Raw genomic sequence first — 14,958 nt, forward strand, 5'->3', positions numbered from 1 at the left:
TTAATTCCTATTGTGTGGTGGAATTGGAATCTACCAAAAAATAAATATATAATCTTGACAATCTGTGTACCGGGGGATGACATGATTGTTTGGGCCCTACATCGTGCATTAGTTACGTAATCAATGATGTGCAGGAGAAACGATATCTTCTACGGCGTGCACCACATGCCCTGCACCCGGCCAATTACAGCCATTGGTACCCATAGGCCCAATCATCGCGTTCCACCGCTAATTAAAATAAGTAGCTGTGGTTGACCGCGTACGCGACCAGGTGGTGCACATTTTATAGGATATAATTTCTCAATGCGGAGCCCAGATTTTTATGACCATGGCGCCACGCATTGGAGGAAGTATATTCTCGACCATCGGAACCACATGCCGGTGCACCATGCCAGTTAATTTATATCAATTTTATGGACCCATTCATCTTGCATTCATCTTAAATTGTCGGCAAGAGAAATGGGGAGAGATGATTGCCATTTCTCTACGTATGGGTAGTCATAGTTATTGAATTTGGCCTTTCTAGTTCCACTTAGGAGAGGATCCCAACTTGTATTTGGCATCTAAAACATCGAGGGCGTAGTTGGGTGGAATTTATGTATAATCCGGACCCAACTCAAAAAATTCTGATCAGGTTCGAGTCTGAGTCAGATCCGATTTCAACCTATCCTTGGCTTCAGAACTTATGTTTGCACCCTTGCGAGCTACAGCCCATGGGCCCAAATAATTCTATGAATTCAGGTCGGATTAGATCGAGTGGTAGGATTGAAAACTCAAAATTATCCAAATTTCAAATGGATCGGGTCGGGTTTGAATTCAGTAAACTCAGACCCGATCTGGAAAAAGGAACGGGTCCAATTTTAAGACCCAGCCCGACCCCACGGGTCCTTCAAAATACGTTGGCTCGAGTTGGGTCACAGGTCAACCTGCCCGACCCATTTGCAGCCTTATTTAGAACTGGAATTGAGCTTTTTCAAAATCAAGCTCAAGCTATTTAGATCATTTACCATCCTTGGACACAACTTATAACATATTTTAAATAATGCATAATTATTTGATTTTTTTTGGATCAAAGCAAAAAATTTCAGCTTTGTTGTGAAGTGCCTACCACATGGTTGTCAAAAAGAATTTTAAAAGTTGCGATAAGAGGATGATGGTAACTTTAATAATATTCTATAAATTTTTCGAGTAGTGTCTTGTCTTACTTGACCGAGTCTACTATGAATATGCGAATCACAAACCGATACATAAGCAAAAAGATATGATGAGGATTTCAATATGTTTCCATGAACACTAAATGGGAATGATAACAACTTGGGCTTATTTAGTAATGTCGCCACTTCTTTTTCACGATTAGTCAAAGTACCATATGGAGATTAATGTTGATGATCTCATTTTCCTAAACTTCTGTTATTTCTTCTTCTTCTTCTTCTTCTTCTTTTCTTTTTTTTTTTCTGAGATGCAACAAACCTTTCTTTCCAAAAGCTCTAAAATTTTTAGAGGAAATATCAAAAAATAGGAAGGCTTAATTATGCCAAGAGCGTTTCAGGAGATCACCATTAGACAGTGAATCAATCCATATTCTGTCTTCACTGTATACTTGCAAACCCTCACAAGCTGCAAAGTTAGGAGGAGTCATCTTGCAATTTTAATACATATTCCATGAGAACCAAAGATGATCTTTATTCCCAATTATCCACACCAAAGGTCACTGGGAGGGAACAGAATTCTTCTAGTCCTCCATGTCCTCCATCCTTCCATTATTTTATATTGTTATGATATTACTTTGACTTGTCACAGGCCATCTTGCACCCAAATCTCTCAAGAATCCACTAACTTAAGACACTTTGCATATTTTGCTATCAATTGCTTGTGGAATTGATTCGTAGAAGCGTTGAAGGAAAAAAGGAATAATATAGCATTTCTTGTTAGCTGTACTCCTACTGTAACAATCCAAAACCTCATCCAAAATGGTTAGTCGAAAGATATTATCTAGTTCCTTGATCCTGTATAAGTACCCAAGATCTACCGAGTGAATAACCGATGTGGGACTAAACACACGCCCGTACGGATCCTCACATACTTCCTCCGTTCAAGTTCTGACGTCCTCGTCGGGCTAAGAGTTCAAATACATTCAAATCTATTCATAAACACTACGATCGGTCCGTGGTCAGTTCCAATAGATTCGTGTTGCAATGTCCCCTAATTCATATAGGCTGTGGGCTGGATCGGCTCTAATGCCATTTGTAACAATTCAGTATTTCACCTAAAATGACTAGCCAGAAAGTATTATTTGAATTTCTTGATTTTATATAAGTATCCAAAATCTACTCAATAAATAATTGATATGGGACTAAAACACGTCGGCACGTGTCTTCGCACCTGCATGCTTTGTTTGAGACTCTGTTGCGTTGAAAAGAAAAAAAAAAGAAAAAAAAAAGAAGAAGGTCGAGTTACGTATCCAGCAGGGAACACGAAACCGCAGCCTCATCTCTTTCCCATCAGTGGCTCAAATGGGGAGGAAAAGACACCATTATTATCTTTGCTTTTTAAAATTTGAAGTCTTCTTCTTTCTTATCTCCTACTTACTTTTATATCCACGCCTGCAAAACTATAGAAGCAGTTCAACGAAACCCTGACCTTAACAGCTAATTTGCTCTCGGTGGCTTTCAACATCTGACAAGTGGCCAATTTAATCACTACGTCCAACACGCGCCTGTCCAAAAAAAAAAAAAAAAGTTAGAAAAAAAGACATGCTAGCTTTTATGGGTTGAATTGCATGGCATCCATTGGACATTACTCCATGGTTTCAAACTCACATGAAGCATGCAACTAGACCTATTCATGGGCCAAGCCATATGGGATCCGAGTCAAACTTTGTTCAAAGATTAACACAATTAATTCATGCTTAGGCTCAGCCTGGACTTCAAGCCTATCTTCTAAACCTAAGTCTGGCCCTTACTCAGGCTGCAAGCTTTAGGCTAGACCTATGTTTCATAACTATTTTTTAAATTTTACAAAATATTAAAATATACTAAAAATATTTTACAAAACATTAAATATGAATAATTAAATATTTTCAATAATAACATATCTATGATTCTATTAAGTTCACATTGTAGAATGGCATACTACTTGGGGTAGATCAAACGTGTCGTCTTAGAATCAAAACAAATACGAATTAAATTAAGCAATAATTGTAGAAAAAGAAAATTAGAGAGAGAAAAATAAATTATTTTAAAAAATAAAAGATGAAATAATGATTTTGGCTCCCTCCTCACAAAGAAGCTTTACTGAAAAAAATTCTCTTCTAACCATTTTTTTTTACGAAACTCTCTCACTCTCTTAATAAAAACCACACACTCTCACTCTCACGAAAAGATAAAAACATCACTATCCGATCTCAACTTAAATAAACAAACCCAAATTTATCATGCCAAAGGTTCAACCTAATTAACTAAAATAGATTAGCACTAAAAACAAAATATTCCAACTAAAATTGAAATAGAAAACTAGGATAAGAAAAAAATAGAATTCTAATATGAGCACGACAAGCAATGAAGTCCAACGCCAATTATCAATTAAATATATGAATATAATAAATAAATAATAATTAAAAAAATCAGTCGATGGTGGACTTAAATCTTTGAGTCCGAGCCCGGCCGATTTATCAAGTAGGTTTAAAACCTTCGACCCGAGCCTGCCAAGAAGGCTTCGGCTCGAGCGTGCCTCCTAGCCACAAATCAGTTCGCACGTGAGTGTATCAATACCTATTACCTAATAACGCGTACGTTTCTCCCAGTAAGTGCCCAAAATATAGACCATATACTTAGTTATACACTCCTCTGCCCTGCTACATGAGGAGAAGAGCAAAGGAACTCTACATGAACCGGTTATAAGTTTCAGGTAATTGCATGGAGTCTCTTCTACTACCTGATGGAGCCTAGGCAAGCAAAGAGGCCTCATGCCATTTGCCTCGCTCATGACCACATAAAACCCTCCCTCAACTAGCCAAGATGCTTCATTCCAAGGGCTGCTTCATCACCTTTGTCCACTCTGAAATACATTATCTTTGATGGCCTCTTGTCATCAATGATCTCATAATCAGGCTTAAGAGTGCATTGTTGCCGGCGAGTTCGCGAGCTAGTCTTGCAGTTTGGGATGGCATATCGAGCTTCGGACGGCAAGCAGCGGCGGAGCTCGGCATCCCAAACATCATTTTTCTCGACTGCCGGCCTTTGTCCGTTTAACATATGCAAGCATGGAGGACATTTTTATGCATATTCTAGATAGATACCATACAAGAATGCAAGCGATCGAATACATAATTATTGTAAAACTCCATAGCAAAAAAATGAAAGGTTCTGCATTCGTCTAGTTCAATACTCTTGTGAAATGCTTTTCTTTAAAATAATTAATTATCGGGTGAGTGTATGTAGATTGGAACCATCCACATATGCCATGAATCACACATATACAACCTCAATTGTTTGGACCTCATAGGCTATTTCTTCAAGTGGCCCCTCAAAACCAACATTGTGCAGGTGACTTTTAACCTATACATATGCATGGATGTCCAACAATGAGCTTCTAAATAGATAAATAACGTGTATCAATGTACAATAAGAGAGCAATATATATTCACATTTAAGCATGTCTATTATAGTTGAGAGTCGCAATCCTCTGCAGTATATGTTTTGCACCATAGAGAATTATACAACTAGATAGCCACCACGTTATCCATCTTGAAGATGGACAACTATCAAACTATCTCAGGAGTTCTTTGTGTTTGGCACCGAGAATGATTGTTCAGATCCTCCAAAATAAGCAATTGTCGTCCATCTTCAATATGGATGATATGGCGGATATCCAGAAATTTATAGTCCTATGTTGTGCAAAACATGCACTCCTATATTGGGACTATAGCGGAGAGAAAGCAGGAAACAAAACAAGCAAAATAGACTAACCCCAGAGAGAGAGAGAGAGAGAGAGAGAGAGAGAGAGAGAGAGAGAGAGAGAGAGAGAGAGAGAGAGAGAGAGAGAATTCAAATCTAAAAAACACATGGACCTGAAGCCCATATTATGATGGGCCAGTCCTGTGAACATGAGGGCCCATGTGTTGGACCCAAGGCCGGTTAGGCCGTCCGAGGGGCCCTAATAGGATATTATATAAGCGGCGACGGGTGGAACGCTTGCCCTCTTTCTCCTTTTCTTTCGTCGTCGGGAATGGCGCATCGGCTGCTGAGAGACGCGCAGGCCGACGGATGGGAGCGCTCCGACTTCCCCATCATCTGCGAATCCTGCCTTGGCGACAACCCCTATGTTCGAATGGTGCGCCTTCTTCCATCTCTTCTTCTCTTCTTTTCTTTATTCTCCCTAACTCTCTTCCTTCGTTCGAAAGAGGATTCGAAGGAGCTTATAGTTAGAAACCCTAGCCATAGATGCAAAAGGAGCAGCAGCCTGTCTTATTTTCCAATTTATTGATTCCATCTTTGGTTTGGTGTTCTTATAGGGAGGTAATAGAAAGTTTCTAATGAGGTATCGAGGAGGCATCGGAGGATTAAGAAATAAACCGAGTTTTGTTCATATCTTTTATGAAATAAAGATCAGTTCTTTGATCTGTTAGATTTGTGATCGAGATTGTGTTTCTTCAAGAAGGACACCAGCGGAAACCCTAGAACTTTCCGGACGAAGGAACAGAAACCTTAAATTTATTCTCTTGATTTTTATGCCGATAGAGTTGTTTGTGCTTAGGTTTGGTTTTCTTTTGGCGCCCAGAAATGATCTTAGGACCGGAAAAGTGAACGTTTTGAACGATTTGCTCCCTGGATTACGATTCTAGGTCGGGTACAATGGAGTATAATTCGTCTTGTTTCTTTTCTTGGATAAGACTGAAATCTCTTCCAGTTTTTTAATAGGATTGCCGATTGCGATAGAAGATCTTTCTACCACTGTCTTTGCCTGCAAAGGTTAAACTACCTGAAACGCTAATCATACGAAACTTTACTTTCTTTTTAAAAAAAATGTTCTAGTTTCTGCATAAGTTTGGTTACCTTTTAACATTCCAGAATTTTGTCAGTCAGAGTAGTATGGGGCTAAATTGGCTTTTCGAATCTGAGTTGCATGTCTTGACAAATGTAGTGTCTAAGTGTATTTGATCTTTTTTTTTCTTTCTTTCTTTATATGAAGTTCAAATTTTCTGGGAGAGTTTTCCAATTGGAATGGTGATAAAGGGATTTAGGTAATAGTAGGTCTCACCAAACATAGCGTCTAAATATAGTTGATTTTTTTTTCCTTTCTTCATACGAAGTTCAAATTTTCTGGGAAAGTTTTCCAATTGGAATGGTGATAAAGGGGTTTAGTACTTGTGCTGTCTTTTTTTGGCAGGAAAAAGAGAGGCAAGCCCTAAATGTCATACAAATTAACAGAAGCAGTTATCTTATTAAGTTCTGCATTCACCAAATGAAATGTTTTATTTCTTCCTAGGTTTATATTTTCTCTTAAGACTAAGAGAGTCGAGAGTTGATTCTCATTAATTAAAATAGCAAAGGCATTTGTTTTTTGGGCTACAAACTCTGGTCTGATTAAACTCAGCAGTTTGCGCTTTTATTTCAGTTAAATTTCAACCTTTAGAAAATTTTTCTTCATAGGAATACAATTCTTTGACAAGTAATCGAACATAGCTTTGACTTCTTTTAATGTTCAAAACTGGTTTGAGCTTGAGTGAGATAATTCTAATTGTAGTTTTCTGCATGTGCAAATTGCATGCACATGGTTTGGTCTATATGAATGTTGTACTCTTGGGTGGGTAATGGCTTTTGTTTCATATGCAATGTTCTCGTGTCATGGTCTTTTGTTTCATATCCTGAATTAAAATTTCATTATGGAAGTGGGCAATGACTTTCCTGGTATCTCTGCTTGGATTGCACAGTCAAGGGCAGATTATGACAAGGAGTGTAAGATCTGCACACGACCATTTACAGTCTTCAGGTGGAGACCGGGACGCGATGCAAGATACAAAAAGACAGAGATCTGCCAGACATGCTGTAAGCTGAAAAACGTGTGCCAGGTCTGCCTCCTGGATCTTGAGTATGGGTTGCCTGTTCAGGTTCGGGACACTGCCTTGTCTATCAATTCCAATGATGCAATCCCGAAGAGCGACGTGAATAGGGAGTACTTTGCAGAAGAGCATGACCGCAGGGTGTGTTGGTGAACAGCCTGTACTTATTTCCTATTTTAACTTGCTTTTTAACTTTATTTTTTACTAGTATCACGTTTTTGTGCCGCATTTTAATGTTAAAGAGGTACTTTTTTTGTCAATTTTAATTTGTGGTCATTTCTTACTCTTTGTTTTGCTGGGGTATTTAGTGTTGCTTTTTTTGTGTGTATTTGTTTTTCTTGTATCAGTGCCTTGCAAGAGGATCTAGTAGGTATTGAACATGGTAGGTTTTTTCACAGATATGCAACAGAGTTTAATTAGACTTTTTTTTTCAAAAAAAATTGATTGAGGTCTGTAGGTAGGACTTAATAAGCTAAAATGAAAATTTTGGTACTTGAGGTACATTGTAAAAGACTTAACTATTGTATTGAATTTTAGATTTTTTCCCTATCTTCTGTGCTAGACTAAGAATTACTTTTCTAGATTCAAGGGTTATATTCTCTAAAACAGAAGAGGGATCAATTGTTTTTTTTTTTAGTTCATTAATGGGATTAGTTGATAGAGCAATTTGTCTGTAGCTTAACGGGCTCCATGACAAGCAGCTTTTAGTTCTAGTGACTCCAAATTGGTGCTTTGGGAATAATTGCATAATGAAAGTTTTTTCAATCAATGCAAACATCACTAGTCTCAATTAATTGCTCCATATTCTTTACAGAAAAGCACATTATGATCAATGGTGCTATATGTAATTTCATTGATCGTGAAAACATGATAGACTATGGAGTCTAAAATTTTTCTCTTCCAAAAGATTAAGAAGATGAAACTTTTAGAATACTACACATTATTGGGAAAAGATACTTTTGGCGGGTTTGGCTTAAAGTAAGCTTATCTACACCTCCCATGGAAGTGAATCAAAGCATTACAAAACCTGCTAATTTACATCTAAAGTTTTGTTGATACACAATTTGTTGAGAAAAGCCAAGAAAACTCAGGAGTGTGCTAAAGGATCCTGAAAATCAATCACCATCTTCAGAGTTATTTTATGTGCTGATTAAAAAACAATCTTTTGTCTATCATGCTTTATGTTGAGGTAACTTTGAGAAGAGCTGAAGTATGAGGATAGTAGGTAGAAATGATACTTGAGGATTTTTTTTTTTTAAAAAAAAAAATCAAGGTGGCATCTGAAGTGTAAAATTAGCTAAGGAAAGGTTTGTCTGAGAGCACATTACTTGTAGTCCTAGTTCGAGGAAATTCTAAAATTGTAAACCTATGATTATCGATAAGTATTGCATGAACACTGAAATTTTTTGGAGTATCATAGCATGTGTTAATGTATTTTAGATGTTTATTGATCATCCAAAGCTGGTGAAAGGAAAATATAGAAGGAAAATGTAATGTAGATAGCGAAGGGAAGGGTTTTGATGTGGGATATTTGACTGCTGTTGGTGTTGTCAGAGTTCTATGTTTAAAGTTCTAAAGCTTTTACGAAAGAGAGTTTCGTGTAAGAATGGGGCAGAACTGCTTGATTGTAAGTCTAACCAATCCTAGCTTTCTTGAATTGAAAGTTTGAGGGTTTTCTGAAAGGTCTATCAAACGCCTTCAAGTTTCCTATGAAAAATTGAATCCACACCTAAATAGTGAAATTTGATTTGGTATCCACTTAAAATTGGCCATTGCAGGGCCAGTCCTGGCACCTGAAACAGGTTGACATGGTACCTTTTAGTTTTTCTTATTATTTTAATTAAAGTGTTTTTTAAGTCTTTTTATTTGTTTCAGCATGTCCAGTCACGTGTCATGTCAGCCATTTGCCAGCACACCTTGTGTACGAACACTTAAATCATTTCCTAAGACTAGCATGAGACCATGATAAATGTTCCAGCTCTTTGTACTTTTTTTAAAAAACAAAATTTGCAGGGGTGGGGGGAGATGGGATGGACTTATAACTATTTCAACACTTGTTATTATGTTGACCACAACTTTTGTCATTGGGATTTTAATTGGGATACTAAAAGCACTGGAAAGCTTAATAAGTGTTCTGATGTTATAGGCTTTTTCTCCAAGTTTAACATAGATTTTTTTCTTATAAGCATGCTAATTGTTGATAAGTGGATCGGGTATTGCATCTTGTTGATGATAACATCTATCATTTTCTTATTCCTCAAGGTTGCTATGAATCAATTACCATACTATCCTTTTGTTATGCCTTATCGTAATTTATAATGGCCCTTTTATCGAGAACTTCTCACCTTACAATATTATTTGGTGTGAAATTAAGTTACTCCTTGGCCTAGTGTGAATGCTTTCCTTATTCAACCATAATTCCTCTTGTCCAAGTAATGCTTGCGTTTTCAAATGCTATAAGTAATATGATGGTAGCTCTACCATGCTTCCCTTGTATGGAGAACTGTTCGAGGTTACTTCACTGATCCTGGACTCATGTGAAAAATACTGAAGAATAATGATTTGGGGTGTTGTATATCCTCAACGCCTGTATTTTGCATTCAAAATATGAGGAAATCCTGGTTTTTGTGGTTATCTTTATGAACCATAATCCTGTGTTCTGTGGTTATCTTTATGGACAATGTGCATTATAAACTATGAACATTCATGATGAATATTAAACCTAGGAGTTTGTTATGATTCTTTTGAAGGTAAGGATATTCTTAGGCTTTAAAGAAGGAAAGTTGTTGCTTGGATGGGGATGCATAGGTGTAAATCTCCAGACGGCACATTGAAACCTTTATCTCTAGTGATTTTGTCTATAATCAAGTCATAAAAGTCTTATCTTGGACTAATAGAAAGATATCTAGTGACAATTCACTATGTCTTTATGATCAAAGTTTTAAATACCAGTATTGAACCTTATATGTTTTTTCCCATCAAAATGGTACAGTATAAGTACAGTACCAACCGATAGTATGTCCCGGACCTGAAAACATCAAAAAGATTAAAACTACTGTTGGTACCAACCAGTATGTTCGGTATAGAGAATGGACTGGTAGAGCCGGTACATACTAGTACATACTAGTATTGGTATCGATTCTACATCAGAATGGTACATTACCGATGGCACCATTCCATTTTGACGGCTCCTGAATCTATGTTTACAGTCATTCCTAAAGATCACTAATTAGGTAAAATGCCATGTATGAATGAAAGATTAATGATAGTTGCCTGTAGCACTACTGCTAGTGGAAGTTGCTGATCCTTGTTACCCTCTCAAGTAGATGCTAACATTATAATCCATGTTTAACCAAAAAATTGCCACAGGCACATAACCCATAACACTAGAACATTATTCATCATCCCAAATTATCCTTGACTCTGTTTTTTTCCTCATAGTAAAATCCATTTTCTTGGTTGGGCTTGCCTTGATAACCATTGTCTATGGTAGCTGTGGCATTTTTCAAAGTTGTTTTTTTTTTATTTTTTTTTGGGCACCAAAGAACTGAGGAAGGGGCCCCCTTGTGGTCATGTAGATTAGCTGGTGGATTCTGATGTTGTTTTCATCTTGCACTTCGTTGGAGAAGCAAGAAAATCTTAGGTTCTAAATTGGGAGTAGATATTTCTTGTGATTTATTGACAGTCAGCTTGCTTTCTTTGATGAATGCTTGTACTTAGTGGCAAATGATATATGTATTTTTGTTGGTGGAGTAAAAAGGGCAGCGCCAGATGGATGGAGAATCTGACCCTGGAATTTAGTTCTACTGCAGTCTTTTCAATTACTTGCCTTGATTGTTGATGCTCCTGCATCAATTAATTACTCGGATCTGTCAGGGAAAAAGACCCTCTTTCTCAATTGAAAATATGGGAGCTATTAAGGTCTCATCTCATATTCCATCACCATTTGTCTTGTCTTATAATCCAACGTACGCCACCTTTTCTTAAATACCCATATCATGGAAATTCATACTTTTTACTTGAGGTTCGCACCAAGAATTGATGAAGTCGCCACTGAAAATAAGTATGGTCACAAGTCAAAGATTTAATTTGTACAACTGTTCATATTTTAGAAATGCTATCTGTAAGATAGTTTCTTCTTATCCACCTCACTTAAGGTTACTTTTATGGTTTCAAAATCAAATTTCATCCACTTTCTGGTCACCTATTTGTACCATTCTTGATATGATTAGCCTGCCTGTGGTGGCTTCCTGATGCATCTTTCCTTTCTAGCCTCTTCATTATCTATGCTAGTCAATGCATAACAATTATTTTAAGGCAGGACTTCAAAACTTTTTAGCTGTTGCACTGCCTTGCAATGAGGCATATCACATATGCAATGCCAAAAGTTGGGAAGTGCTTATGAAGTAAAGGAAACTTGAGATTAGGGGATAGCTGGCAGTTCAGGAATAAGTTCTTTACTTTTTGAAGGAATACGAAGACAAAAAGCACCTCAATTTGATTCACTAATGACAACAGTCTCTGTCTGTGTTGCTCCTCCATTTGGGAGCAGAGATACATTCTGATGGCACAATACCTTGCACAATGATTTCATTTAATATACTCTACTTATGATCACACTGAGATTTTCCAGTTGCCCGGATCAACTCAACAATCACGCCACCGCATGTCCTCCCACATCTAATATAATTTTCCATGTGGAGAGACTAACGGTTTTTAGGGCTGAGCTTGTGCAGATGTGAGGTGTGTCCATGTGGCTGCTGGATCTTACTAGAATGCCGGAACATATCCTGAGTTCAATTTATAACTGACCTGGCGTCTATGACCTTATCCAGGCAATAAATAAAAATTGACCACATTAACTGGTACCATATACAGATTTAATATTTAGAATATACTCTCATCTAGTATACATATATGCTTGTTTTTAAAGCATCCAGTCAGAGTGTTATCTCTCCTTTTCCATTCTTCTGCAGCTAATGTACATCTATTGACATATCACCTCCTTTACAGGCTAGAGCTGGCATTGATTATGAGTCTTCATATGGAAAGGCGCGTCCAAATGACACCATTTTAAAGCTTCAAAGGACAACACCATATTACAAAAGGAATCGGGCACATGTTTGTAGCTTTTATGCGCGTGGTGAATGCACACGCGGTGCTGAATGTCCATATCGGCATGAGATGCCTGTTACTGGGGAGTTATCCCAGCAGAACATAAAAGATCGGTATTATGGGTATGTATGACAGCTGATCATCACCTTTTTGTTCGGGATGTAGGTTTACTTCAGTACACAGAAGGGAGAAAAAAATACATGGAATCAATAGGATGCATATAAGCCTTCTGGCTTGTGCTGGTAGCTTGATCTTAGTTGCATTCTTTCAATGGGTGCCTTGGAATCTTCATTAAGCTGCTGGCACAAACCATTAAGGTTATTTGCCATGTTTTAGTATCTGTTGAATTGTTTATATTTTGCTCAATAGAACTGCTGTGCTAACTCACATCCTATGAATAGTGGATACTGTTTTAAGATGGTATGCAAAACTTGAGCATTTGCTTGTAATCAAATTCTTGCATTGGAGGGCTCTTACAACCACCTCCTCAGAAAAAAAGGAAAAAAGAGAGAGCAAACTGGGCGCGACCCCTGGAATAGCCCCTTGAATGTATTATTTGTATTAATATATTGTAATCTGAGTTCCTTATCTTTGTTTGAGATCATATACTGTACTTGCTTGTATGTTCCATTCACATTATATTTCTAGCCAGCAATATATGCCTGCCAATGATACAGCTCAAATTTAATTGCTATGAGCTTGAGTGCAGCGCAATTGATGCTAGCTATGCTTTTAGAGTCATTTTACCCTGATGATTGCTTTTGCTGTGATGATATGAAGTGTTTCATCTGGCCAGAATATCGGTTGCTTATTGACCAAATCGTGCAAGTCCAGCAGTTCTTAAATTTCTGCAATCCATTTTCGAGTGGACCTCCTGAGCCCAATAAAAGAACTGACTTAGGAATAGTGGCAATTTTGTACCTGACCTGTTCATGCACAAATCTGGATCATGGGGGACATTGATGAACTATAAGTATTGATGAAGCTCTAATTAGCTGGTCATTCCCTCATTGCCACTATTAGGTTTTTGGTTTAAAGCAAGTTGGTTTTATGGATAGTGTTCTAATGGGCTAGATATTGTTGAGGTAACACTGACTCAACAAAAACCTAACATTTGCATCTGAATCTAGATTTTTGATACATTTCAATCTGCATGTCTTGTGCATGTCTTCATTCTGATCATTCTTAATTGTCTGGTTGCGAATACTTTGTGAATTTTTTTTCTTTATTGTGATTTTTTTTCATTGAAGTGCTGTTCTCTCATGATAATGGCATCCCTTGTTTGTAGGGTGAATGACCCAGTCGCTCTGAAGCTGTTAAGCAAGGCAGGTGAGATGCCATCTCTGACGCCCCCAGAAGATGAGGGCATAAGGACACTGTACGTTGGGGGCCTTGATGCCCGAGTCACCGAGCAGGATCTGAGGGATCACTTCTATGCCCATGGCGAGATTGAATCAATCAGGATGGTGCTCCAACGAGCATGTGCCTTTGTGACATACACAACAAGAGAAGGAGCAGAAAAGGCTGCAGAGGACCTAGCCAACAAACTCGTCATTAAAGGGATGCGTCTGAAGCTGATGTGGGGAAAGCCTCAGGCCTCCAAACCAGAGGGGGAGGTACCAGACGATGAGGCTGCAAGGCAAGGGCTCGTGGCACACGGAGGGATGCTTCCAAGAGCTGTTATATCCCAGCAGCAAAGCAACCAGCAGCCTCAACCACCAGGCACACAGGACCAGCAGCAGCCACCACTGCACTACTTTAACATTCCAGCGCCGCCCCCAGCGGAGCGAACCTTCTACCCCTCAATGGATCCTCAGAGAATGGGTGCTCTAGTACCGTCTCAGGAAGCCAGCGACAGCAAGGGGGGATCAGACAAGCAGCCACTGCTGCGGGCACCAAATAGCTCAGGGCAAGCCTACCCTGTTATGCCGCCCCATCTTCAGGGCCAGTACCCACAGTTTTATGCACCATATGGGTACATGGCCCCAGCACCGCCACCTTATCAGCAGCAGTATCCTCCTTACCAGTCAATGATGGCTCCGCCCCCGCCTCCACCTGCGCCTCCTGCAGTGCAGCAGTACCCTTCAGGTGCGCCTGGGTCGTCTTCTCAGAGCTGAGATCGTTTTTGGCAAAATTTCTTCTTTTCCTTGTATTCATGTGCTCTTTGCTACCCCATAGAACCAGGCTTGCTGCATTATTCAGTTAATATATGGATGATGAAATCTAAATTCTGGCCGATTCTCTATGAGATGATCGAACTTGGATGGTTTACAATCGATAATGGTGCATGCTGTTTATCTTTGCTGTCCAGAGATATACTGTTGCCAGCCAGACTGAAGGAACTCTCTGCATTAGACGCTTGAGTAGAAGAAGTGCAGTCAGCTTGAAGAGCATACATCTGAACCGTGGTGTACTTGCCGTCCAATTCCGAGGTGGTTGAGCCAATTGCAGTGGATTTCAGTGGTTGGATTTTCAAGATACCAGGTTTCTGATACGTTAAAATCCTTGGTTTCCCGTCACCCAGGTTATTCACGATGAAAATCATGAAGGATATCTTCAGCTATGTCCAGAGAATGTCGACAGCAGGTCTCAATACCACTGGGAACACAGTTTCTTCCAATTGAAAGTGAGAAATGGAGAAAAAATTTTAGAGAACAATGATATAAAAATCATTGATCATCAAGAAACAAGCAAATAGATAGTGAATCAAATCAAATATCCTCAAAACTATAGACAAACAAGGGAATGAAAAGGAATGAACGAATTTGGTAGGATGCTAATTT

At 38.5% G+C, this 14,958-nt stretch overlaps 1 protein-coding gene across 1 annotated transcript; it reads left to right on the top strand.

The window, feature by feature from the left end:
• The first annotated feature begins 5,197 nt into the window (after window positions 1-5,197).
• On the top strand, window positions 5,198-14,451 carry LOC103714100 (zinc finger CCCH domain-containing protein 40-like). The gene is made up of 4 exons (XM_008801236.4): window positions 5,198-5,331; window positions 6,932-7,201; window positions 12,074-12,297; window positions 13,464-14,451. The coding sequence occupies exons 1-4, from the start codon at window positions 5,227-5,229 to the stop codon at window positions 14,290-14,292; spliced, it is 1,428 nt and encodes a 475-aa protein (XP_008799458.2). The 5' UTR covers window positions 5,198-5,226; the 3' UTR covers window positions 14,293-14,451.
• Window positions 14,452-14,958: the final 507 nt, after the last annotated feature.

The sequence above is a fragment of the Phoenix dactylifera genome, chromosome 9 (assembly GCF_009389715.1).
Source record: "Phoenix dactylifera cultivar Barhee BC4 chromosome 9, palm_55x_up_171113_PBpolish2nd_filt_p, whole genome shotgun sequence".
Taxonomy (NCBI): Eukaryota; Viridiplantae; Streptophyta; class Magnoliopsida; order Arecales; family Arecaceae; genus Phoenix; species Phoenix dactylifera.

Coding starts and splice junctions, on each gene's coding strand:
- LOC103714100 (XM_008801236.4), top strand. CDS start 5,227: ATGGCGCATCGGCTGCTGAGAGACGCGCAGGCCGACGGATGGGAGCGC. Junction 7,202..12,073: donor CAGAAGAGCATGACCGCAGG/GTGTGTTGGTGA, acceptor CCTCCTTTACAG/GCTAGAGCTGGCATTGATTA. Junction 12,298..13,463: donor ATAAAAGATCGGTATTATGG/GTATGTATGACA, acceptor CCTTGTTTGTAG/GGTGAATGACCCAGTCGCTC.